The 23,127-nt window shown below is 66.1% G+C and overlaps 3 protein-coding genes and 3 non-coding genes across 8 annotated transcripts; 3 read left to right on the top strand and 3 right to left on the bottom strand.

The window, feature by feature from the left end:
• Positions 1-523: 523 nt before the first annotated feature.
• Positions 524-3,746, top strand: LOC129207105 (calcium-binding protein 2-like). Of its 2 annotated transcripts, none has more exons than XM_054827545.1 (6): positions 524-977; positions 1,989-2,019; positions 2,333-2,476; positions 2,573-2,682; positions 3,344-3,467; positions 3,591-3,746. In XM_054827545.1, the coding sequence occupies exons 1-6, from the start codon at positions 729-731 to the stop codon at positions 3,617-3,619; spliced, it is 687 nt and encodes a 228-aa protein (XP_054683520.1). In that variant the 5' UTR covers positions 524-728; the 3' UTR covers positions 3,620-3,746. The 2 variants fall into 2 exon arrangements, with proteins under 2 accessions (XP_054683520.1, XP_054683519.1); XM_054827544.1 differs by having other exon boundaries at positions 3,320-3,467.
• Positions 3,747-4,912: 1,166 nt separating this feature from the next.
• On the bottom strand, positions 4,913-4,985 carry TRNAV-UAC (transfer RNA valine (anticodon UAC)). Its single transcript has one exon. It is a non-coding gene; the product is annotated as a tRNA-Val (tRNA).
• A 225-nt stretch (positions 4,986-5,210) lies between these two features.
• Positions 5,211-5,295, top strand: TRNAR-UCU (transfer RNA arginine (anticodon UCU)). The gene is given in 2 exon segments: positions 5,211-5,247; positions 5,260-5,295. It is a non-coding gene; the product is annotated as a tRNA-Arg (tRNA).
• A 538-nt stretch (positions 5,296-5,833) lies between these two features.
• TRNAK-UUU (transfer RNA lysine (anticodon UUU)) lies at positions 5,834-5,906 on the top strand. Its single transcript has one exon. It is a non-coding gene; the product is annotated as a tRNA-Lys (tRNA).
• Positions 5,907-6,066: 160 nt separating this feature from the next.
• Positions 6,067-12,584, bottom strand: OSBP (oxysterol binding protein). Its single transcript, XM_054827055.1, has 14 exons — positions 12,261-12,584; positions 10,958-11,166; positions 10,090-10,337; positions 9,792-9,990; positions 9,265-9,367; positions 9,125-9,179; positions 8,883-9,014; positions 8,555-8,800; positions 8,353-8,473; positions 8,104-8,207; positions 7,857-7,952; positions 7,579-7,760; positions 7,249-7,469; positions 6,067-7,166 (listed from the first exon to the last, which is right to left on the bottom strand). Exons 1-14 carry the CDS (start codon positions 12,572-12,574, stop codon positions 7,024-7,026), a joined length of 2,373 nt encoding a protein of 790 aa, XP_054683030.1. The 5' UTR covers positions 12,575-12,584; the 3' UTR covers positions 6,067-7,023.
• Positions 12,585-13,192: 608 nt separating this feature from the next.
• Positions 13,193-22,518, bottom strand: PATL1 (PAT1 homolog 1, processing body mRNA decay factor). 2 transcript variants are annotated; one of them, XM_054827056.1, is made up of 19 exons: positions 22,421-22,518; positions 22,034-22,145; positions 21,720-21,931; positions 21,562-21,639; positions 20,644-20,838; positions 20,442-20,543; positions 20,041-20,130; positions 19,653-19,864; positions 19,491-19,580; positions 19,138-19,321; positions 18,147-18,270; positions 17,934-18,031; positions 17,784-17,843; positions 17,174-17,322; positions 16,545-16,704; positions 15,933-16,088; positions 15,155-15,246; positions 14,340-14,489; positions 13,193-14,218 (listed from the first exon to the last, which is right to left on the bottom strand). In XM_054827056.1, the coding sequence occupies exons 1-19, from the start codon at positions 22,433-22,435 to the stop codon at positions 14,197-14,199; spliced, it is 2,301 nt and encodes a 766-aa protein (XP_054683031.1). In that variant the 5' UTR covers positions 22,436-22,518; the 3' UTR covers positions 13,193-14,196. The 2 variants fall into 2 exon arrangements, with proteins under 2 accessions (XP_054683031.1, XP_054683032.1); XM_054827057.1 differs by having other exon boundaries at positions 21,562-21,636.
• Between the last annotated feature and the right edge of the window lie 609 nt (positions 22,519-23,127).

Raw genomic sequence — 23,127 nt, 5'->3', positions numbered from 1 at the left:
GCGGCCACCCAGTGCTGGCCCCCCACGGGGCAGCAGGTTGGGGGTCCCAGGGCAGCGGGGAGTCCCCCCGGGCAGGGATGCAGCCGTGGCCATGCCGGTGGGTGCGTGCGGGGGGCCGGTGTCCCCGCGATGGCATCTCCCCGATGGCATCGCCCCGTCATGCGCTGGCTTCCTGCTGCCACCCGCCCTGCAGCTGCTGAGCGGGGCCGATGGTATCGCGGGGACACGGGGGGGGGGGGGCCGGGGGCCTTCACCCGCCACGGCACCCACGGTTGTCACGGCTCTGCTGGGGGGGGGGAACGGGGCCCCGTGCTGGGGATGGGTGTCTGGGCTGGGGACACGGGGGGGGGGGGATGTGGGGTGCCAGTGTCAGGGACTTGGGGGGGTGCTGGAGACACGGGTGGTGGCCGTGGGGTGCCAGTGTCGGGGACGTGGGGGGGTGCCGGCGCAGGGACTCATAGGGTGACCCCGGGATGTCGCCGGGGACCCCACCGGTGTCTGGGGGTGCCGTGGCCGCGCGGCTCTGCCCCACGCGAGGCCGTGGAAGAGTGCCGGTGGCCGTTTCCTGTCGTTAATCACCGCTAATTGGCTTTGCCCTGCCCTGGTGCAGCGAGCCCGTGGGGGGGGGCACGTCGGGGCGAAAGAGGATTTCCCTGCCTCCTCCTTAAGGCTCGGCTGCCCCCGGGTCCCGCTCCCTGCTCCCTGCCTGCCCACTCGGCCACGGCCCCATGCCACGCACCCGGGGGGACAAGGGGACCCCCAAGGACACGGAGGCCCCAGGCAAGGGGAAAGGGGGGGAGGCGGGTGAGAAAACCCCCAAAGCCCCCGAAGACGGCGGCACCCCGGGTACCAAGAGCCCCGGCTCCGAGTCCCGGCACAGCAGCCACGGGCAGAAGAACAGCAAGAAGGGCCCCGGGGACCCCCACGCCGCCGCCGCCAAGACCTACTCCCCCTTCCTCAACACTGTCTTCGGCAAGGTGGGGACAGCCGGGCGGGGGCACCGGGGATGGAGGGGACACGGGGGGACAGGGTCAGGGGCACTCCGGGACCCCAGGGATGGAGGGGACACGGGGGCACAGGGACAGGGTCAGGGGCGCTCCAGGACCCCGGGGATGGAGGGGACACGGGGGCACAGGGACAGGGTCAGGGGTGCTCCGGGACCCCGGGGATGGAGGGGACACAGGGGCACAGGGACAGAGTCAGGGGCGCTCCAGGACCCCGGGGATGGAGGGGACACGGGGGCACAGGGACAGGGTCAGGGGTGCTCCGGGACCCCGGGGATGGAGGGGACACGGGGGCACAGGGACAGGGTCAGGGACGCTCCGGGACCCCAGGGATGGAGGGGACACGGGGGCACAGGGACAGGGTCAGGGACGCTCCGGGACCCCAGGGATGGAGGGGATGTAGGAGCAGTGAAGGTGGGGTTGGGGATGCTCTGCGGACCCCGGGGATGGAGGGGACGTGGGGGGCACAGGGACAGGGTCAGGGGCACTGCAGGACCCCGGGGATGGAGGGGACACGGAGCACTGGGGGGTGGTGTTGGGGACCCTCCGGGGTGCTGGGGATGGGGGGGACACCCAGGGGGACAGCCTGGGAAGGGGGAGCCGAGCCAGCAGTCCTCCTCGGGGGGGACACATGCTGTGCCCCCACCTCAACTCCAGGAGTATGGAGCACCCTCAGCAGCACCCATGGGTGCTGGGCAAATCCCATTCGGAGCCTGGGGGGTCCCAGGCTGGGGCAGCCCCGGGGTGGGTGGTAGGAGAGGGGGTTCGGGGGGACCAGGGCAGGGCGGGCAGGGGGCGCAGGCATGGGGCAGGGCAGGGCTTTGCCTCCAATCCCTCTAATCCCTCCCGCCGGAGTTAATTTTGGCCCACGCTTAACGAAGGTGACACCACGGTTTGCTGGGGGGGGGGGGGGGGGGGGGGGGGCGGGGAATTGGGGCTGAGCCGGGTCTGATTCTGCCCCCACCCCGTGTGTGCCCATCCCAGGAGCGGGAGCTGTCACCAGAGGAGCTGGATGGTGAGCAGGGGGGATCTGGGGGGGCACGGGGGGCTGGGGTGGGCCGTGAGCACGGGGGGCACGTGGTCATGGAGGGATCTGCCATGGGGCACAGCGCCCTGGGGACACGTGCCATGGAGGGGTCTACCATGGGGTGCAGTGCCAGGGGGACACGTGCCATGGAGGGGTCTACCATGGGGCGCAGTGCCAGGGGGCCACGTGCCACAGCACCGCATCCAGGGAGGGACCTGCTCTGGGGTGGCGTGGTGCCTGGGGGACCCCCCCCACGCCTGACGGTGTCCGTGTGCCGGCGTGTGCCCGCGTGTGCTGGCAGAGCTGCTGGATGCCTTCAAGGAGTTCGACACGGACCAGGACGGGTACATCAGCTACAAGGACCTGGGCGCCTGCATGCGCACCCTGGGGTACATGCCCACCGAGATGGAGCTCATCGAGATCTCCCAGCACATCAAGATGAGGAGTGAGCGTGGGGCTGGCTGCCATGGGGCTGGGGAGGGGGCCGGAGGGGCAGGGGACGGGGCGTGGGGCGCTGAGGTTGTCCCTTTCCCGCACGCAGTGGGTGGCCGCGTGGACTTCGAGGACTTTGTGCAGATGATGGGGCCGAAGTTGCGGGAGGAGACGGCCCACATGGTGGGCGTGAGGGAGCTCAAAATCGCCTTCCGTGAGGTACGGCCACCGCCACGGGGGGGACCACAGCTGTGAGGGTGACCACAGGCATGGAGGGGACAGCAACCTTGGAAAGGCCATGGTGGGGACAATGACCATGGGGTGACCACAGGCATGGCGGGGATGGTGACCATGGGAAGAGCATGGGGTGACCATGACTATGGAGGGATGGTGACCATGGGGGTGACCACAGGCATGGCAGGGACAGCGACCACAGGGAGACGATGAGGAGACCATAACCACTGGGGAACGGTGACCATGGTGGCGATCACGCTCATGGAGGGGATGATGACCATGGGAGGACCATGGGGTGACCATGACCATGGGGGTGACCACAGGCACAGAGGGGACAGCAACACTGGAAAGACCATGGTGGGGACAATGACCGTGGTGGTGACCACGCTCATGGAGGGGACGATGACCATGGGAAGATCATGGGGTGACCGTGACTGTGGAGGGACGTTGACCATGGAGGTGGCCAGAGGCACGGAGGGGACAATGACCTTGGGGAGACCATGACCATGGGGGGACAGTGACCATGGGGGTGACTACAAGAAGACCAGGGGGTGACCATGGGCCTGGATGGAGGGCGGTGGGGCCGGTGGGGAGGGTGACCCTCAACGTGCGGGTGCCGCAGTTCGATGTGAACGGGGACGGGGAGATCAGCAGCGCGGAGATGCGGGAGGCCATCGCGGCGCTGCTGGGGGAGCAGCTGAAGGCGCAGGAGGTGGATGAGATCCTGCAGGACGTGGACCTCAACGGGGACGGGCACGTGGATTTCGATGGTGAGGGCCCCCCGCCCCTGCTTTCCCTGCAGCCCCCCCATGCCTACGGCACGTGGCTGTGGGGGGGCTGCGAGGGGTGGCTCAGCTCCGGGTCCCCTCACGCCCTCCTCCCTCGCCCCGCAGAATTCGTTATGATGCTGTCATCCCGGTAACGACGCCTGGAGGCGGGAGGGGACCCCCCCTCAGCCGGCCCAACCTCTCTGCCAGCATTAGGGTTCAGAGTGAACAGCTGGAGCTGAGCCCGCAGCTGCAGACATGAGACACCCCCAACCCCCCAACCCCAAGACCCCCCGGGGGTGGCGGCAGGGCTGGGGGGGGGGGGCTGGGGGGACCCAATAAACTCCCTTGGTCAGCGCCGGAGGAAAGTGTCTGTGGTGGCTGGGAGGGGCCCCGGGGGGGACGTGGGGTGGCTCTGCCTGCAGGGTGGGGGGGGGGCACAGGCAGTGCCTGGGGGATGGGGGGGGCCCACGCGGGACAGGGACGGTGGCTGCTCCCCCCCCCCCCGCGGTGAGCTCGGTCACGGCACCCACGCAGCCGGTCCTGGGTGGGGGGGTGGGGAGCACGGGGAGAAGGGGGGGGCAGGCAGGGTGCAGGCAGGGCGCAGGCAGGGCGTGGGCAGGGTGCAGCAGGTTGCATGTAGGGTGCAGGCAGTGTGTGGGCAGGGTGCAGGCAGGGTGCAGCAGGTTGCATGTAGGGTGCAGGCAGGGCATGGGCAGGGTGCAGGCAGGGTGCAGCAGGTTGCATACAGGGTGCAGGCAGGGTGGTCTGTGCTCCTGCAGGCACGCAGTGCCAGGGGACCCCACTGAGGGACAGGCAGGGCTCAGGGGGTGCAGGCAGGGCTCAGCAGGTACAGGCAGGACTCAGTGGGTGCAGGCAGAACTCAAAGGGTGCAGGCAGGGCTCAGGGGGTGCAGGCAGGGCTCAAGGGATGCAGGCAGGGCAGGGCACCGGCTGCCAACCCGCGCTCTGCCATTGGCTGGATGATCTGACTTGCTGCAGCCAGCCGACCAATCAGCATCCCCAAGCCGGCTGGCCAATCAGCACACACCAATGAACGGGGGAAATAGCAACCCTCGGTGGTGTTTGCCCAAACGAACTGTCCAATCAGCATGAGGGAAGGCATAGGCTCGACCAATCAGCAGAGAGCAACGTGCTGGCCAATAAGCACACGTCTCCCGCGCCAGTTGGCCAATCAGCACGCGGGGGGCCCACGTGCCGTGGGGACAGGCAGGGCTGGGGCCCACGGAGGTGGGGGGACACGGACACGGCCGTGCCCTGCTCCCCCAAACCCGTGTCACCATGTCACCCCCTCGGGACCCCCCCCACCCGTGGATGTGCCCCCCTCGGGGGGTCCCCACCCACCCCACCCCCCTCGACTGGGTGACCCGCGCGGGTACCCCCCCGGTACAAAAGGGGGTCCCCAAAAAGCCACGTCAGGGCGTGGGGTGGCTCCACTGGGGCTCGAACCCAGGACCTTCTGCGTGTAAAGCAGACGTGATCACCCCTACACCATGGAGCCGGCTGGGGGGGAGCCCCCAGCCCCCCCAAATCCAGCAGGGGGGACCCGGGCGGGGGGGGGGGGGGGCACACACGGGGGACACCACCCCTCCCCTCCCCCCTGGTCCCCACCACGTTCAGCCCAGGGCTGAGCCCAGCCTGGGGCCAGGTCCCGGGACCACCGCGGGGTGCCCGTGTCCGTGGGGTGCCCCTGTCCGTGGGGGGTCTTGGGGGGGGGGCCGGGCGTGGCTCTGTGGCGCAAGGGAGAGCGCGTTGGACTTCTAACGGGGGCGGCAATTCAAAGGTTGTGGGTTCGAGTCCCACCAGAGTCGCTGCTTTTGCTGGGGGGGGGGACAACGACACACGGGGACCCCCAGAACAGACCCCCGTGGGCCAGCACGGGTGGTGGTGGTGGGGTGAGATAAGCCCCAAGGGCTGCAGGGTCAGCCCCAAAAGTTATGGGGTCACCTCTTGCAGTTAAACCTCCATGGACAAGTGTCCCTGTGGGTTTGACCTCACTTCTGGCCACCCGTGGGTCCCTTTTCTTGCAGGGGGGTGTGGGTGGGTGGGTGAAGTGCCCCATGGGCCTGAGGGGCATTTTGGGGGGGGGGGGGGCATGGGAGGTGTTGGGGGGACACAGAGGGTCCTGGGGCAGCAGGACCCAGGCAATGGGGACAAGGAGCCCTGTCCCCCGGTGCGGGGTGGGGGCAAGGTGGCACCTGAGGACCTCCAGGAACACGGGGTGGCCGTGGGGATCGGGGGGGGGGCACACAGTAACCCCACAGTGCTGCACATCCAGGAGGAGGAGGAGGAGGAGGAAGGCTGGGGAGCATGTGGCCCCCCCAGGCATCCCCCCCCCCACCAGGAGCTGCCCGGGTAGCTCAGTCGGCAGAGCATCAGACTTTTAATCTGAGGGTCCAGGGTTCAAGTCCCTGCTCGGGCGGTGCCACCCCCCCTTTTTGGGGTGCAGGACCACTGCAGGGGTTGGGTGAGCACTCAGCTTCCCCCAAAAGGGTCCCCAGGAGCAGAGGGTCCCCCAAGGATCAGACACACCACCCTCCACCACCCCCACCCCCCAAAAGCAGGCGCAGACAGGCTGGGGCATTCACAGATTTTAATTTAGTTGTTTTCCTGGAAGAAAAAAAAAAAAAAAAAAAGAAAAAAAGGCATCATACACCCCCACTTTTCAGGTTTTGGAGTGCAGAGACCCCCACAGCCTCCCCCCACAGCACAGCTCCTGGCCTCTGTAGTGTTTGGGGATGCAGGGGCCCCGGAGCTGGATGGGAGAGACCCACCCCTCCCCCAAAAAACCCAGGACCTCCCCCCCTTGTCCTAAACTTACAGGGAAGGCACCTCGAGGGGGAACCCCACGGCCGGGGGACACCCCGGGGGGGGGCCGGGGGACACCCCAGGGGTGCCGAGTGCCCACTCCCCTGGGGCACTGCAGAGCCACGGGCAGGAGGAGAATGGAACCCCGGTCTCTCTCTACATATATATAATATACACCTATAGAACAGGCTGCAGGGCAGAGCCTGCCCCCCCACCCCGCACCCCAATACCCTGGGGGCAAAGGGGAAATGAAAATGGGGAGAAGGGGGGGGGAAGAGACCAAGGCCAGCCTCGGGCTCGCCCCGCTGCGCCCGCCGCCAAGCAGAGCCGGCCCCTGCCCTCCCCGGGGGGCCATGCTGACCGCCCCCCCCGGGGGGGGCTGCCCAGGGCACTGTCGCTCCTGCAGCGGGGAAGGGGCCGTGGCCATGAACGAGTGTGGGATAACGGGGGGACCACCGAGCGGGCCTGGGGTGGGGGGGCCGTGCTGGCTCCCGCTCCCCACCCCGGCATCAAGGTCAGCGCGGATCGGCTAAGGCAACCCCGGCAGGCGAGCACAGCCGGCGCTCGTGGCGACGTGTAGGGACAGACGGGGCGGTTAAGACAGACGGACAGACAAGACGGGGCTGCGGCAAGCGCCGAACGGTGCCGACTCGGCGTAGCGGTTCTCCTGGCGAGCCGGCTGGCCTTCATTCACGCGCGCGTGTATGTGTGTGTGTGTCCCCCTCGCCGGCTCAGAAAATGTCCGGGCACAAGGTCCAGTCCTGCTTCTCTTTGCTCTCCCAGTAACCGCCCTTGTAGACGTGCGCCAGCTCCTGGGTGACGGGGTCTTTCTTGCGCTCGAACCAAAGCGGCTTGTAGGGGTCGCAGGGGGTACCTGGGGGGGCACAGGGAGGGGGGGGTGAGGGCCGCGGGGCCAGGGAGGGAGGGGGGTGGTGGCCATCGGGCCGCTTCCTTACCATCCTCGGTGGCCTTTGCGGCCTCGGCCTCGCGTCTCTTGCGGGAGATGCGTTGTTTTTCCTCCAGCCGCTGCTTCTCGGCGTTGGCTTCGTCCCAGCGGCCGTTTTCCATCAGGCGTTGGTCGGGGCGCTGGCGGCTGTCCGTGGGTGCCGTGCCGCTCTCCGGCGCGTTGAGCGTCAACGCCAGCTCCGAAAAGTAGTACATGTTCTCCGCGTACTTCCTACGCCAGGGGAAAAGGGACGGACACTCAGCTCCGCCACCGGTGGGATTCACACCCGCTCCCCCCCCTACCGGATTTTGGGACACCTCATCCCGTGTCCCCTACTCACGGGAGCGGGTTCCTCTTCCACAGCAGCACCCGGCTCTCCTCAGCCTCATGGGCTCTCTGCCGCCCCTCCGCTCCGTTGTCCCCGGCACCCAGCGTCACCTTGTAGCAGTCCATCTTCTCATCCCAGGTACCCAGCAGGACAAAATGCACCTTTCCCGTGGGGTCTGTCACCTCCCCGGTGACCTGCCGGGACAGGGGACAGCCTGAATCGGGACACCCAGGAGCCAGGGGCACCCCAGTGCGCCCCACGCCACCCTCCCAGCCTCCCCGCACCCCTACCTTCCTCGCCACGTCCCGCGAGAAGTAGCTGTAAGGAACGAACTTGAGGTTGCACTTATCGCCCGTCTTGTGATTAACGATCTCGATTTCACCCGACTGTGGAGGGAAGGAGGAAACGGTCAGATCCGGCCCACGGCCCTTTCCGCAGCGGCAGGGGAAACTGAGGCACGACGGGGGTTCCACGCCTCTGTACAGGACCGGCACAAAGGGTTCCCGGTGAGTCCCCGTCACCGGGGTTTCATCCCACCTGGTCTATCCAGAGTTTGCCCACGATGATGTTGTGCACGGTGGTGGTGACTTTTTTCCACGTGTAGTGGTTGCCAGAAGAGTGGAAGACGCAGTGGATGGTACCTGAGGGGGGGGGAAGTCACGCTAGGAACAATCCCCTGGCGCCTACCTGGCCCACGGAAACTCCGGTGATCCCAAACCTGCCCCGTTCCCACACGCAGCAGATATCCTCCCTCCTGCCCTCCATGCCTGGCACCGCGGAGCTCACCCAGAGGCATGATGGAGAGGTATTTGCCCCGAAACTTGCTGGTGATTTTAATTTCCTGGCGAAGCGTCCAACCGTGCTTGGAATCGGCGTGGTGGGCAGCGGCCGGCGGGTGGTGGCTCACCTGGCCGGGAGAGGGGACAAGTCAGTGTCGGCCGCCTCCCCGAGCGGGTCGGTGGGCCCGGAGGAGCGGGATCGGCGATACCTGCTCACAGAGGGAGCGGTAACCGTTCTCCTCCAGGCGATCCAGCTCAAAGGTTTCCCCCAGGAGGGGGTTGAAGGGCTTGCTGGTGCGGAAAACGGTGGTGGAGTAGGACGAGACGGTGAAGGCGGCCACGTAACACAACTGCTCCAGCGAACTCTCGCATTTGGCCGCCCGGTCGAGCAGTTCGTGGTACTCCAGGTCCTCCGTCAGGCGCTGCAGCATGGACAGGGGTTCGTTGAAGTTCACCTGTAGGGGAGAGAGAGGTAAGAGGGGGGGGAGGTCTCGGGGTGCCCACCCGCCAGCCCCGCCGGCCTGCGTCCCCACTCACTGGCATGGGGATCTTGGACAATTCCTTCCCGATGCAGTTCTTCATGATGCTCCAGAGGTTGAGGCTGTAGTTGGGTTTGTAGGGGATGTGCGTTCTCTTCTCCTTCTTGGTGTCTTCTACCTGGTGCTTGTACTGGGGGTGAGATAAGGGGGGCTGTGACCCCCCACCACGGGAACCGGGGCACCCCGCCAGCCCTGTCCCTCCACGGCACACGCTGCCGGCAGAAAACCCCCCCATCGTACCTGCTCATCCAGGCTGATGTCGCTGCTGGTGCCGCTGATGTTGCTGCCAGTGCGTCTGGTGGGGGGGGGAAGGAGAGGGGACAGTCAGTCCTGAGTGGGGCGTGGGGTGGGAGGGGGCAGCCCCACACCCCAACACTCACTTGTGGCCCATGTTCTCTGGCATGGCGATGATCTCCGGGGCGTCAAAGAACTCATTGTCATCGTCCTCGTCACTCAGGTCTCCTTTCGCAGGGCAGCACGGATCTGGGGGGGGGGGGGCAGGGGAGGGACACAGGGCAGCTGAGGCACTGAGTTCAAGATTTATCCCAATTTCCCGCAGCAGGACACTGGAGGGTCCCCCCATCACCCCAAGCCAGGCGAGGGGCCACACACCACCCCTGCTGTGCCAAGGGGGGCCAGAACAAAGCTCAGGAGGAGCCGGGGGGCAGAGCAAGGATGCGCGGGAGAGACCGGACAGAGCGATCGCTGGGGTCAGCGATGTGAAGGAAGCTGAGCCCGCCTCAGGGAAGGGGCTGGAAGCAGCTGGGGGTTACCCCGCGCACGGTGCTGTCAGCTTCCCCTATCCCTGTCCCGCACCGTCGGCCCCGTCTCACGCCGCTGCCGCTCACTTTCGCCCACAACCGGCCCCCAACACGCGGCGCAGGGGCTCCCAACGGCCCGGAGGTACCTTTGGCGGAGCCGCCGGTGCCGGATGTGCCGGCGGGCAGGACGGTAGCGCCACGGAAGGCCCTTTCCAGGTGGTTGTGCTGCTTGGCCAGCTGCTCCAATGTCTCCTCCAGCCGGATGCGCTGGTCCCGTTCGTGCTGCAGCGATTTCTGCCACTTCTTGCTGTGGGTCTGGGCCAGCATCAGAAAATCCCGGCAGGCCTGCGGGGAAACGGTGCCCCGTTAGCGCACGGTCTGTGTGAGGGGGTCACAGCCCCCCTGCGGGACCCCCCCTGCCCTGCCCTGCCCCACAGGACTCACGTTGATCATGGCGTTGGAGGTGATGCGGAAGAGGGTGGCTCGCTCGTTCACCTGCTTGATTTTCTCGGTGCTCTCGGCCGGCAGCCGGAGGGTCTCCAGCTCGCTGAGTGAACGTTGCAGGGCCGTGCCGTGCTTGGCGATGAGGTCATTGCAGGTGCTCAGATCCTCCACCTTGCTGGACAGGGTGCGCAGCGTGCTCTGCAGTTCCGTCTTGTCCGTCTGCGACACCGACTCATCACCAGAGTCATCTGCCAGCGGGAAGGGAACTTAGCGTGGCCCCGCGAGGCTGCCGGGACAGGCACAGCAGGAGGGCACCCCAAATCCCTGAGGGCTGGGAGCCGCACATGGGGTGCTCCTGGCCACCGCTACAGCATCCTGAACAGCAATGCCACGGCCACAGAGCACGGCAGGGAGCAGCAGCTCGGAGCAGATGGCCGATCTCCTGGCACACAAGCGGTCACGCTAGCAAGAAAGCGTGTGCCAAGGCTGCTGGTGGCTCCTCAAGCCGAAGCCGGGCAATGGGGAAGCCGGCTCTGCGTTGGCACGGCCGCAGCAGGCGCCTGGCATCCAAACCCCGCTCGGGGAGCAGCTGCCAGCATCCCGGGCCACGTGCTGCACCGCTGTCCCTGCACAGCACCCCAGCTGGGCAGGGGAGAGGGACGGGGAAAAGCAGGTTGCGTTTGATGATGAGCAAAGGGGCCTTGGGAACGGGAGGGAACGTGGGGGCAAAACAGCTCCTGGGCTCACAGAGCAGGACCCACATGGGTATAGCAGCGGGCTGACGCATGCTGCTGGGCCCCGGGGGGCTGGGGACACGCACACCAGCTCACATGGCGGCTGTGACGGCACCCCGGCACGAGGGTCCTACCTGATTCCTCCAGCATCTTCACGGCTTTGGCCTTGGCCAGCTCCAGCGCAGTGACCCAGCGCTGCCGCTCCACCTCCGAGCTGGCCTTCAGGTGGTAGGTCTGGGCTCCGCCGTTGGAGATGATGAAGTTACAGGAATCCTCCACGGTGATGTTGGCCGTAGCCAGGTTGATAGTGCCACGGCAGGTGTGACGCATCTCCGCCTTGGATCTGCACCGTGGGGAGGTGGGACAGGACCGCAGTGAGGGGACTGGAGATGCCCCATAGCCTGGAGGGGAGCCGAGACCTCGGGGCGGGGGGGGGGGGGAAGCTGTGGAGGGGCCTGGCATTCCCCCCCCCCCCCCCCCCCCCACAGGCAAGGCTATTAATAGGGCACCGGCTCCAGCCCCCGGCGGTTTTGCCAAGCAGCCGGCGTGGGGTTTCACCGCTGTTGCCAGAACGGGACAGAGACTGGCAGTGCTGCTTTGGGGGAAGAACGCAGGGAGGGGTCCGCAGCCCCCACCCCGGCTCCAGGCAGGGCTCAGCAGCGGCCTCGGGGCCCACGGTGCTCCCCTCGCGCTCCCCTCGGTGCCTCCAGCCCGGCCCGGGAGAAGGGTGAAGTCCCCAGCGTGGTTCGAGGCCGTGCCAGCCTGGCACACCCCTTCCACGTCACCGGGCCCGGGCTTGCCGGGTGAGGGAGCTGCCTGGGACACCCCCAGCCCGGCCCGGGGGCCAGGGCCTCCCCCCGCCCGCTGGGCTGTAACTGGAGCTGGCAGCTGCCTGCGGGCTCCGGTTCCCCCATGAATAATGGAGGGCTGGGGAGGGCCAGGGCCCCCACGGCCGGGCTCAGGTGTCCCCTCGGGGACCAGGCGGTAGCACAGTGCGGAGGGGGCTGGTAACGCCGCTGCCCCCTGCCCCTACCGAGCCGCCAGCCCGGTTCCCCCCGCCTCAGATCAGGGTCACGGGGGGGGGCGGCCCTCGGTGCCCCCCGGGAGGGGCCGCTCGGTGAGACACCGAGACCCGGCCAGGGGGAGGGGGGGAGCGGGCAGGGGAACCCCCTCCCGCAAACAGCCCCGGTACCAGGGCGGTGCCAGCCCTTCCCCTCCCCAACCGGTACCGGGGGCGACACCGAGGCCTCCCCGGTGTGGGGCTGGGGCGGGGGGGGGAACCACGCACACATCCCGCCCCCCCTCTCCGTGGCTTCGCGGTGGGAACAACGGGCCGGGCCCAAGGTCACGGGGGAGCCCCCCGCGGCGCAGGGAGGGGGCGAGGGGCAGTGGGGCCCGCCGGGGGCGACGAAACCGGGGCGGATCCCCGGTACGTACCGGTAGTAGCTGAGGAGCCCGTTGCTGAGCACGAACCAGCGGCGCTGGTAGCCCTTGATGTAGTTGGTCCATTTGAAGAGCCAGCCCTCACGCGCCGAACCGGACCCGGCACCGCCCGCTCCGGAACCGCCGCCCGCCGCCGCCGCCGCCGCCGCCGTTGCCGCGCCCGCCCCCGGGCCCGCCCCGCCACCCGCTGCCGGTGAAGGCAGGGCGGGGGCAGCACCGGACGCCGCGGGCAGGGCCATAGGGCCGGGCAGCGCTGCTGCCGCCACCGCCGGGCCGGGGCCCGCGGCCGCCGAGCGCAGCTCCGCCATCGCCGCCGCCACCACCCCCCCCCCCACCTCCCCGCCCCGCTAGCGTCACCCGCCCCGCCCCCGGCCGCGTCCCATTGGCGGCGACGGCCTCCGTGCGCACCGCCCCGAGGAGCGGATTGGTGCCGATACCAGCGCTGGGCGGTGCCTGCGGTCCCATTGGCTGCTAGCGCGCTTGCGCCGAAGACCGCGAGGCTGTGCGACCCTTCCCACGCTTTCTCACCGGTCCTTCGGTCCGTCTGTCCTCACTGACGTCAGGGCACGCTCGGCGTAGCGGTGACTCATCCCACGACCGAGGCTCCTCCCACTGCTCGAGCCGCCATTGGCCGAGACAGTACCCTGGCACGGGGCGGGAGGGGGGCGGTGACCTCTGACCTTTGACCGGTGCCGGTGGGGGGGGGGGGGGGGGAGCGAGGGCTGCTCCAGCGCCTCAAGGCCTCGGGCTGGGCCCGGGCCCCGGCAGGGCAGGGAGGGGGGCGAGGGCCGCGCTCCCCCGCAGCACCCAGGGCCGCAACCCTGCCCCCGGGACAGGGGGGCACCCCCTCAGGCACCCATGGGTGCTCGCTGAGGAGGGGGTGCCTGTGCCGCGTCCCCCTCAGAGAAGGAGAGGCCACACTCCCGGCAGTATACAATTCATCTTTATTTACAATACCCTATAAAAATGTAAATTTAGAAACTTTATTTTCATTAACCAGAAATCAAAAAAACCAAAAGAAAAAAAAAAAACCAAAAGAAAAAAAAGGGGGGGGAGGAAGCACAAAGAAAAAAAAAATAATAAATGAACTTTCCACTTGATCAGGCCGAGAAAAGTGGGGGGGGGCTGGGGAGCAGAGCCGGTTAATGCCAGGGAGGAGTTACTGGTTGTAAAATACCTACATGTGCAAATCTCTTTGTTTTTTTTTTTTTTTAAAAGCCAAAAAAAAAAAAAGGTAAAATTCCAACCCCACCGCATTCCCGAGGAGCAGAACAGCAGAATCCCCCTGGATTATTGGGAGGGCAGAGCACGGAGCTGCTGGGGAGCGGAAGGTGGGGGTGCAGGCGAGGAAAGGAGCCGACTGGCGGGAAGACAAGGCAAGTGTGCAAAAAAAATTAAAAAAAAAAAGATAAAACTGTGTGCGCGTGCACTCACGCTCGTGTGTACGGCCGGGGAAGGGCAGGGACGGGACCTCAGTGCTTGATGGGGGCTGGGGAAGGACCCGGGGGGGGGGGGGGGGGGGGGGGGGGGGGCAACCTACCACCCCATAAATGAAGCAGGGGGGTTTCTCCCAGCCCTGCAGCCCCCCCTTTCCAGGGCCAGCGGGGCGCTCGCCTTGCTCAGTAGTGTGCGTGTGTGTGTGGGGGGAGAAGCAGCAGCCGTTGTGGGGGGAGCGGAGGGGGCTGGGGGGCGTTCAGGCGCAGGAGGCAGACGCAGCATTTTGTGGGGGAGGGCGGGGAGCAGCCAAAAGAGCCCCCCCCACCCCCCCCAGCCAGGATCACGGGTGGGAGTCGCGCTTCCTGCCAGGCCGGGCGTCGGGGAGGGGGGTGGGGTGGGGTGTGTGTTCGGGGGGGAAGGAACCGCCTGCCCTCCATCCATCCGTCCATCCATCCATCCTCTGGGAACACTCCGGTGCCAGCGAGGAGCCCTCCTACCGGATCCCGTGCACTAAGCTGGTACCGGGGAACAACAGCGGAGGGGTCAGAGGACTCCCCTTGCCCCCGGTTTCCCCCTTTCCCGGTCCCCTCGCAGGACACGGCCAGGCTGAGGTGGGAGAAAAGGGTTGCCGCTTACTGCAATTTCGTCTCCAGCAGGTTCAGCTTCTGCTGGTCGACATAGCGAGAGAAGAGGGAGATCAGGTTCGAGGGGGTGGACACCGGTTTGGCCAAAGCCGCCTGAGGGATCCGCAGGAGCTCCCGGGTTGCCACGAGCATCAGCTCCGTCCTGCCGGAGAGGAGCACAGGAGAAAGGAAAGATAAGAGCTGTCACGTGCTCGGCGAGCCAGGGACTCTCCGACTCCCCTCTGGGGAACCCCGGGCTACGGTGCTGTGTCCCTGCGGGGTCCTGCCTGCGCTCGACAGCCTCACCGTGCCCCCTGCACCGAGACGCCCTGGCTGCTCTGCGGGGCCCACCGAGGACCGGCCTTCTCTCCCCACTCCGGCGCTTGTAACGCGGCGACGTGCCGTGGGCGCAGGAGCTTGCGGGGATGATTCGAGCCCCCGGGGCGGGGGACAGCGGTTAACGCCATATCACGCACCTTGTGCCACAGGCTAAGCGAGACTCAGTAATCTCGTATCTGCTCGGGCTAAAAGCGCTACAGCCGCTCAGCTGAGGCGTGACAGCTTCCCTGCGCCTCTGAGGGACTGGTCTCGACACGTCCCAAGCCATATCTACCGCCTTCTCCCTCTGCCTCGGGCCTGCCTTTCTCTCTTTCCTTCAGCACCGTGGCTGTTTCCAGTGCTGCTGCCGAGAGACCGTAATTAAACCTCTTTCTTCATCAATTCTGCCTCCCAAGTCCTTCAGACCCTGCACGGCGCAGCATCCGACCCCCCGACGGGCATCGCCGCCTCTCCCCCGAGCCCGAGGCATGGCCGAGGACGGGCGCTCACCACTGGTTGTCCTGCATTAGCTCCGTGTTGGCGTCCGAGCTCTGCAATTCCTCCCCGCGGCTCAAGATCAAGTACAGCAGGGACAGGCCGAACTGCGGAGAGAGACAGAGGAAGGGTGTCAGGGAGGAGATGTCCCACCAGTGTCATCACAAGCCACCGCTGGCTTCCTGGGGGCTGCCGTGCCTCATGAGGAAATCCCCGCAGTGGGGCACAGCGAGTTTTCCTCCCACCGCTCTTCCCCTCCGAGAATCACCTCTGCCTCCCAATCCTCCCACGGACCGGGAAGATCCCCGGCTGCTTTTGCAGCCCCCTGAGGAAGAGGAGGAGGCAGCTGTTTATGGGCCCAGGTCACGGCACGCATTGCGGATGGCTGCGCGAGCGACAAACGACTCCCTGCCCAGCTCAGAGGGACGTTTTCACAAACCCACCGCAGAGAAGCGGCCCTCCCGCGGGGATCTGCGGCCCAGCGGGACAGACGAGAGCGCGGGCTGTCAGACTGCAGCAGAGTCCCAGCCCAGCCAGCTAATTAATGTGCCAAACCCCCTCGTTAATCAGCAAGGGAAGGGGAGAACACCAGGAGCTGGCAGCCTGTGGTTCCCGTGTCATTCCTGCACCACGGCAGCATCCAGCTTTGCCATCCAGCGCCGGCAAGCTGCCGGAGAACTCGCTGCTTTCCCAATTTACGCCGAGACATCAGGAATTGCCGGGGTGGGAGGGATGAGACGGTCCCACCCGTGCCGGGGGGAGCAGAGCGAGGGAGAGGGGAGCAGGGGAGCACCTTGTTTTGGAGCACAGCAGTGAGGTGCAGGTTGGTGGGCGCCGACGCGGTCGCGCTCTGAGGTAGGTTCGTTAGCTGCTGCACAAGGCTGGTGACCGTCCCCAAGGGAAGGTGGTAGAGAACGTGCGAGAAGGGCCTCAACAGGCAGGGCAGCACCTGCGGAGAGAGGAGTTATTTTGCGGATGCTTCCATTTGTGTGGCCTATCTAAAAAACACGATTGCAGAAGACAGCTGAGAGCACGTCCCTCGGAAGACGCTGGCCTCTGCTCTCCATCTCTGGAAGATGGAGTCTCCCATTGTCACCCGATGAGTCAGAGACGCAGCCCTTCAGACAAGCGCTCGGCCAAGTGCCGGGCTCATTAAACAAAGGCACCGTTTATCAAAACCCCTCCCCGCTTCCTTCCCGGCGAAGCTGGGTTGTGCCGTGCCAGGAGCTCACAGCTCCTGCAGCCTCCCCAGGCGCCTCCGGCAGCCTCCCAGGGGAGGCAGAAACGACCGTCATTAAGGCCCACGATGTCATTTGCCGTCTTCCCCGCACAGGAGAGGAGATCTGGCTCCAGTTCCCTGCCTCACAGCGAGCGAGGAGGACCCCCCCAGCCCCTGGAACCTCACCTCGTCCTGAGCATCCTTCTTGATGAGGAAGGGCAGGTTTCTGGCCGTCGCCATGAGTACATCGGCCGCTTGCTCGGGTGACAAGAAGGGGAGGATCCGGGCAACGAGACGCTTCCCTTTCCGGATGCACATGATCTGCATGAAGTGGTCGTCGCTCAGCCTGTCAAGGAGGAGAAAAAGGTGCTGAACCTCAGCTAGGAGCACCCCGGGACACGCGGAGTCACTGAAATCCTGTGTCCTTTCCTTGCCCAGCTGTGCAGCGGAGGTTACAGGTCAGGCAAGAGGTGACAGACTGAAAAAGCAGGCACCCGGAGATGTGCCAGGGTACGGAGCTCCGGGCGGACACACGCTATTCCTAACACCCGACCAAGCTGCTGGGATGGAAGTTGTTATAGGATCATAACCACGGCGAGCGATCACGTGGGGAGGGGAAAATGCCAAAAAAAACAAATCGCAAGGAAAAGGAAAAAAAATAAAGGGTATTTCAGCCCCCAGTCCCCAACGCACCCCCAGAAGAGTTAATTTAACTCTTCTCTGGGTCCCTGGAAACCACCGTCAGCAGCTGCAAGCGCCCAGAGACTGTCTGAGCTCCCGAGAGCAACCGAGTCACAGACACCACCCCTGCTCACCTCTCCTGCCCAGGTGCCTTCCCCCTCAGATTGTCATACATATCACAGATCTTCTGCTTCCTCTCGCCCATCAGGGCCGGCCGCTCGCCCTCCAGGCTCAGGAGGTAGCGTCTCTCGTAGTCCTCCACGTCCAGGAGGAGGCTGTACGTCTGCGGGAGAGACGGCGATCACAGCAGGGCGCAGGGATCTGCTACGGGATCCGCAGAGATCCAGGACCCTCCCATCTCCTTTGCTGCTACAGGAACCGCGTCTCCTGGCCCAGATCACTTCAAAACCTCCTTCGGAGCCAGCGCGAGAGCGGACGGAGCGCCGAGGTGTTACTGCCTTACGGCTGCGGGTCCGCGACAGACCCTGCAAAGCCCGTCTGGGCTGGTTTGGGGCAGGGTGAAGGTATGGCCGGTTCCCAGCCCCAGCCTTTCTGCTCCAGGGCCGCCCCCTCTCCCGCAAGCAGGACCTCAGCTACCACAGAGCGCTGGTTTGTCCCCGGTTGGATGTCCGGAGGAATTCATCGGTACCGTGCCGCAGTCTCCCTGGCCCTTCCCTCGCCCCAGCCCGCCTCGTGCCCCACTGCAGACCTCCGAGGGCTGCGGTGGTCCCCCCTAAAACTCACCTTCTCAATCGTGACAAGGGTCTGGCGCCTCTTGTCTCGAACCTGCTTCTCCTTCGTCTCCTGCCGGGGAGGGACGACGAGTCAGGGCTGCGGGCAGCCTGCATGCCAGCCGCAGGGCCGCGTCGGAAGGGAGGCAGGGTCGGAACTCACGTCATCCTCGCTGCGGGAGGTCACCACCGCGTCGATCATCTTCCGGGGGTTGTTCACACTGGAGACCGTGAGTTTCCCCAGCGAGCCCTCAAACTGCACTGCAGGAAGGAGGGAGAAGGGAAGCAAAGGGAGTCAGTCCGGGCCCGACCCCACCTCACACCCCCCCCCTCCTTTTATCTCCGGCCCAGGCTGCGTGGGGAAAGGAATGCTTACCTGGCTTGTAGGCGTGCTCCAGCTTCGCCACCTGAGGCGTGATGAGTTTAGTGCGTTCCTTCTTGGGACCATCACCGTGGACTTCCTCCGCTGCTGACAACTTTTCCAGCTTCTGGAAGTAATTCTGAAGGAGGGAGAGGAGAGGTTGAGACCCCGGAAAAAACAGTTCTTCCCCCAGTACACGAGGGAACAATTGCATCCTCCTCTTTATCATCCCTCGAGATTACAGAGGTCGAGGTTCCTCCTCAACCCTCTCTTTCTCAATCCAAACAATGACGAATCGACTCTCCCTGTGAGGTCCCCAGCTCCCAATCCTTCCCAGCACACTCCAGTTACCACCATGCCTAAGCTGGGCAGCACGACGGATGGGACCTCCCACACCGGTGTTCACGCGCTCTTCCCATCCACCCAGGCCAATGTTCGCCTCTTTCGCAACGCCAGAGCTTTGTTGACTCATGTCCCGGCTGCGGCCACAACCAGTTCCTCTCCTCTACTGGGGACCAGCTCACCCACAGCTCTCGGAAAACCTCTGTCAACTGCAGAGCAGACGGATCTCCGCCGTCCGCACCTCTCCTTGCCAGCTCCCACCAGAGCCCAGACAACCAGCAGCGAGTGGACCGGACCCGTTTCACCTCCCGTATGGCTGACGACCGCCCCAGCCACGCTCCCAGCCACCCCACAAGCCCCGGTCCATTTTCTAAGCCAGGCGTCCGTCCTACGCAGCCGCGCCCTCCAAATCCATGCCACCAGCGTCCCCCAACATCTCCTCACCCCTGGAGATCTCGCCCAGAACCAGGAAAGCGGTTCTCCCCTTCCCTCGCACCCCATCCCTCTCTGCCTTCCTCCTCCAGCACGTTCCCTACGACTGGATCCAGGAACACTTCCCCCCGTTGCATCACTCCCGGCACTGGAATCCCCTTCCCACCCAACGCTACGCCGGGAAGACACCGGTCCCTTGGGGAGCATTAAGACGTTTCCCCCTCCCCGGTACCTGGTAGTAATAATCATCCAGGTAGGGATCAGTGCTCTGCAGCTGCATCATCTGGATCTTGGACACCCAGTCCTTCTCCCGCTGCAGCATGAGGTTGGCGTAGGGGTCTTTGCGCATCTGCTCCTGGTGGCTGCTCCGGTGGCCCCCTCGGTCCCCCACCGAGCCGTTGAGGCTCCGGTGCTGGCTGGCAGGAGGCAAGAAGGGCACCCGTGAGCAGACAGGAGCTACAGGAAGGGACAGAGAGCGGTGCACAGGCTAGCCCCGGCAGCACAACACCCACCCCGCAGCGGAGGGGCGATGCAACCCGCCCCAGGCAGCCCCTCTCCCAGCTCCGGCGCAGGGTCGGCACTCACTTTCGGTTCTGCTGTTGCCGTTGGTGAAGGAGCCGGCGGTGCTGGGGGTGCAAGTGGGTTGTGTCCGGCCGGAACATCTGGGGCTGGGGCCTGGGGAGAGCGGGAAGACTCAGAAGCGGCCGCAGAGAGCGGGCAGGCGGCTGGGAAAGGGACGGCACCTACCGCAGGCTCTGGAGGTGGGATCCGGGGCCCGGCGGGTGCTGCGGCTGCGAGGGAGGTGGAGCGGGGGGAGCCCCAAAGAAGGCACGAAACCCACTGGCCGGAGACATCATCTGCCCGACTCTGCCCTGGAGCAGCTTGGGATTGACAGAGGGGAGGGGGCTCCCAACCAGGCCTGAGACCCGGGCAAACTGGCTGGGGGACATTCGGCCGGCCTGGAAGGGCAGAGAAGGCACCCGAGTCAGCAGGGGAGGATTTGGGGGTAAAAGGGGGGTGGCTGCGTCTGGGACAGCCATAAAGAGCCAGCTCCCGCGGTCACCTGGAGAGAAAGGCAGGACCCTGCCCGCAGCGGGGGCCAGGAAAGCGCAGGGGGGAGCGAAGGGGGTTTTACCTGGGCTCCTCCGAGCAGCTGCGCTCTCTGCAGGTGGGTGAGGACGGGAGACACGCTGTGAGGAAACGGGTGGCCCAGGAGGGAGGAATTCTGGGGAAAGAGAAGGGAAGAGAGATCCCGGTCACAACCCCGGCACGGCTGACAGTGGGGAGACGTGACGCCGTTAAGACGAACCCCCGAGGTGCCCCGGGCAGGCTGGGACGGGCCAAGCTACGGATCTAGAGACAAGCCACTGCCCGGTTGTGCGTGACGGTGATGCGTCCAGCGCCATCGAGGCCCAGAGTTGCAGGTGGGAGGAAAGAAACGGGGCGTGGGGGGGTTCTGGGGAGGCTGGAAGACCTCCCAGCAACGGAGCTTTGGAGTCAGCACCCGCAAGGAAGGGGGCAGAGGGGGCTGCGTACCGGGACGTTGCAGAGCTGGTTGGGGGACATCCTCTCGCCGTAAGGAGCCGGGTAGCGCTGCTGCATGGTAGCTCGGATGTGGACAGGCTTCGGACAGAGGATCTAGGAAAAAGGAAGCAGCACGGTCACCCCGGCAGCTCCCCGGGGACCAGCCTGCGCCCTCTGAGCCACGAGAGGAGGCCTGGCAGGGGCGGACACGTACCTGCTGGTTGAAGTTGGGCACGGCAGCCTGCTTGGGAGGGGTGCCGATGGGGACAGCCCGCACGGGGGGGCTCCCGATGACAGGGGACGACGAACGCCGGGGCAGCGCCCGCTCAGAGGGGTCTCGCTCTTCCTCTCGAGCCTGAGGGGGTCTCTGAGGCAAAGCGTAGTCCAGCACGGACACTGATGGCATCTCCTGCAAGAGGAAGGGGAGAGAAAGCTCCTCCCAGGATAACAATCACTGACTGGGACGGGGAGGACCGGTAACGTGTGTCCCAGGGACGTTCCCAGGATGCGACAGCCACACCCTTCCTCCACCGCACTTCCCCGGGAGCCCCACGCAATGGCGGGGATTCCTGGGGACCCCCAGGCCCGCCCTGCGGAGCCCACGTCACTGCCAAGGCACCCGTTTGCAGTGACAGCACTGCCTGAGCACGGCGTGGGAACGCTCGGTGTCACCGCCGCGCAGGGTTCCCAGCCCTCCTTAGCCCTGCGGAGCCAGGAGAGGGCTGGCCGCGTGGCACGCTCCACTTGCACTTAAAAGCCTGAGTCTTAATTAAAACTGCAACAACAAAAAATCCTCTGCCTTGAGGCACTGACATTCCCAAACCCTGATGGGAGCCTCGATGTCTCCCAGACATCACCGGGATCAGCGATAACCCCCCGCCCCGGCTCTCCAGCCTCTGAGGTGGGACAGGGAGTGGTATCTAGGAGGGTCTAGGAACAAGGCAAACGGCAGCCACGCGGACCCAGCCGGAGGCGAGCAGAACGCCCCGCTGTCCCAGGCTGATCCGGAGATGCTCCCCAGCACCGATGAGCCTCCAGCGATACGGCACAACTCGCCCCTCAGCGCCCAGCTCACAGCTGCGGGGGCGTTAGGAAAACCACGACGGCTGCCGCTCGCATCCCAGCACCGTACCTGAGTGAGAAGCGGCCCCCGGATGCGCCGCAGGACGGCCGTACTGTCCCAGATACTGGAGTTCAACCCTCCAGGCTGCTAGAAAACAAACGGCGAGTCAGCATGGCGCTGCCGAGCCTGCGCCCACCCCGACTCCCCTCCCTCATCCCACTCCCGACCTGCGCAGGGGCCCGGGTCTGTACGGCCTGCATGATGGCGGGGTCCTCCAGCTCGCTGTCGATGACCAGCCTGGTCAGCCGCTCCGCCAGCGTGTCCTCGGGCTCGCCCAGCAGGTCCGCTTCCTCACCACCGGGTCCATCTTGCTCCCTGCTTGCCACCGGTTTGTCCTCCAGCTCCGCCAGCCGTTCGTGCGCCTCCTGCCAGTCGTCATCTGTGGGGGATACGCGGTGAAGGGGACGTGCACGGTACCGGGGGATGGAGGGGTTTGGGGGGCAGGGGGGTGTCTCGGGGCGGGGGTTTCACCCGCGCTCACCGACAGCCCCGGCTCCAAACGTATCATCGTTGAACTGGTCGATATCTTCATCTTCCTCCCCCAGGGCCTGGAAAGCATCTTCATCCTCATCCAACGGGCAGTCCTCCAGGGACTGGGAAAAGCGAAAACGGAGATCAGCACCGCTTTCCCACCCCCAGCCCGTTATACCTTCCCGGGACACGTTTCCCTCCACCGTGAGCCACACCGATCCCCAACACCGGCTCGCTTTTCCCACAGGCCCCACGGCAACGCGTCCTCATCGCGGGGGGGGGGGGGGGGAGCCCGCGGGGCGGGGGGGGGTGGGGGGGTGCGCCGGGCCGATACCGGCCCGGCGCACCCCCCCCCACCCCACCCCCCCCCGCCCCTCCGGGCCCCCTCCCCGCTCACCTGATACCGGAACATGGCGGCGGCGGCGGCGCCCACCGCCCGCAGGCTCCGCGCGGCCCGCTCAGGCCCCGGGCCCCGCCGCGCATGCGCCGCCGCGGGCGCACGCGCATGACGTCACCCACGCTCTTACCCCTCCCACCGCGGGAAAGGAGGAGGGGGTAAAGCGCATGCGCATAAGTAGGGCGAGATTGGGGGCGTGGACAGAGTTAGGCCACGCCCACTCGTGGAGCTTCAAGGCGTCGCTCCGCCCCCCCCGGGCTGTTCTTAAAGGGGCAGCGTCCCCTTTTCTCCCCGCGGGTTCTATCATTCATGGACGCGTGTGGGGCTTTACACGCGCACTGTTGCACACACCCAACGGTCGTACCTACCTGTCCCCTGCCTGCAGCTGTGTCCCCGGTTCTGTCCCCCAGCCGTGTCCCCCACCTGTCCCCCCATCCATCCCCGTGTCCCCCCACCCGTGTCCCCCCCACCCGTGTCCCCTGTCCCCAGTTGTGCCCCCTCACCCATGTCCCCTGTCCATAGCCATGTCCCCCAGCTGTGACCCATGGCCATGTCCTCCACCCGTATCCCCCACCCCCAGCCATGTCCCCCACCTGTCCCCCCATCCATCCCCGTGTCCCCCCACCCGTGTCCCCCCCACCCGTGTCCCCTGTCCATATCCATGTCCCCCAGCCGTGTCCCCCCAGCTGTGCCCCCAGCCATATCCA

The sequence above is a fragment of the Grus americana genome, chromosome 5 (genome assembly GCF_028858705.1).
Source record: "Grus americana isolate bGruAme1 chromosome 5, bGruAme1.mat, whole genome shotgun sequence".
NCBI classification, from domain to species: Eukaryota; Metazoa; Chordata; class Aves; order Gruiformes; family Gruidae; genus Grus; species Grus americana.
This window is presented reverse-complemented; position numbering and strand designations above follow the sequence as displayed.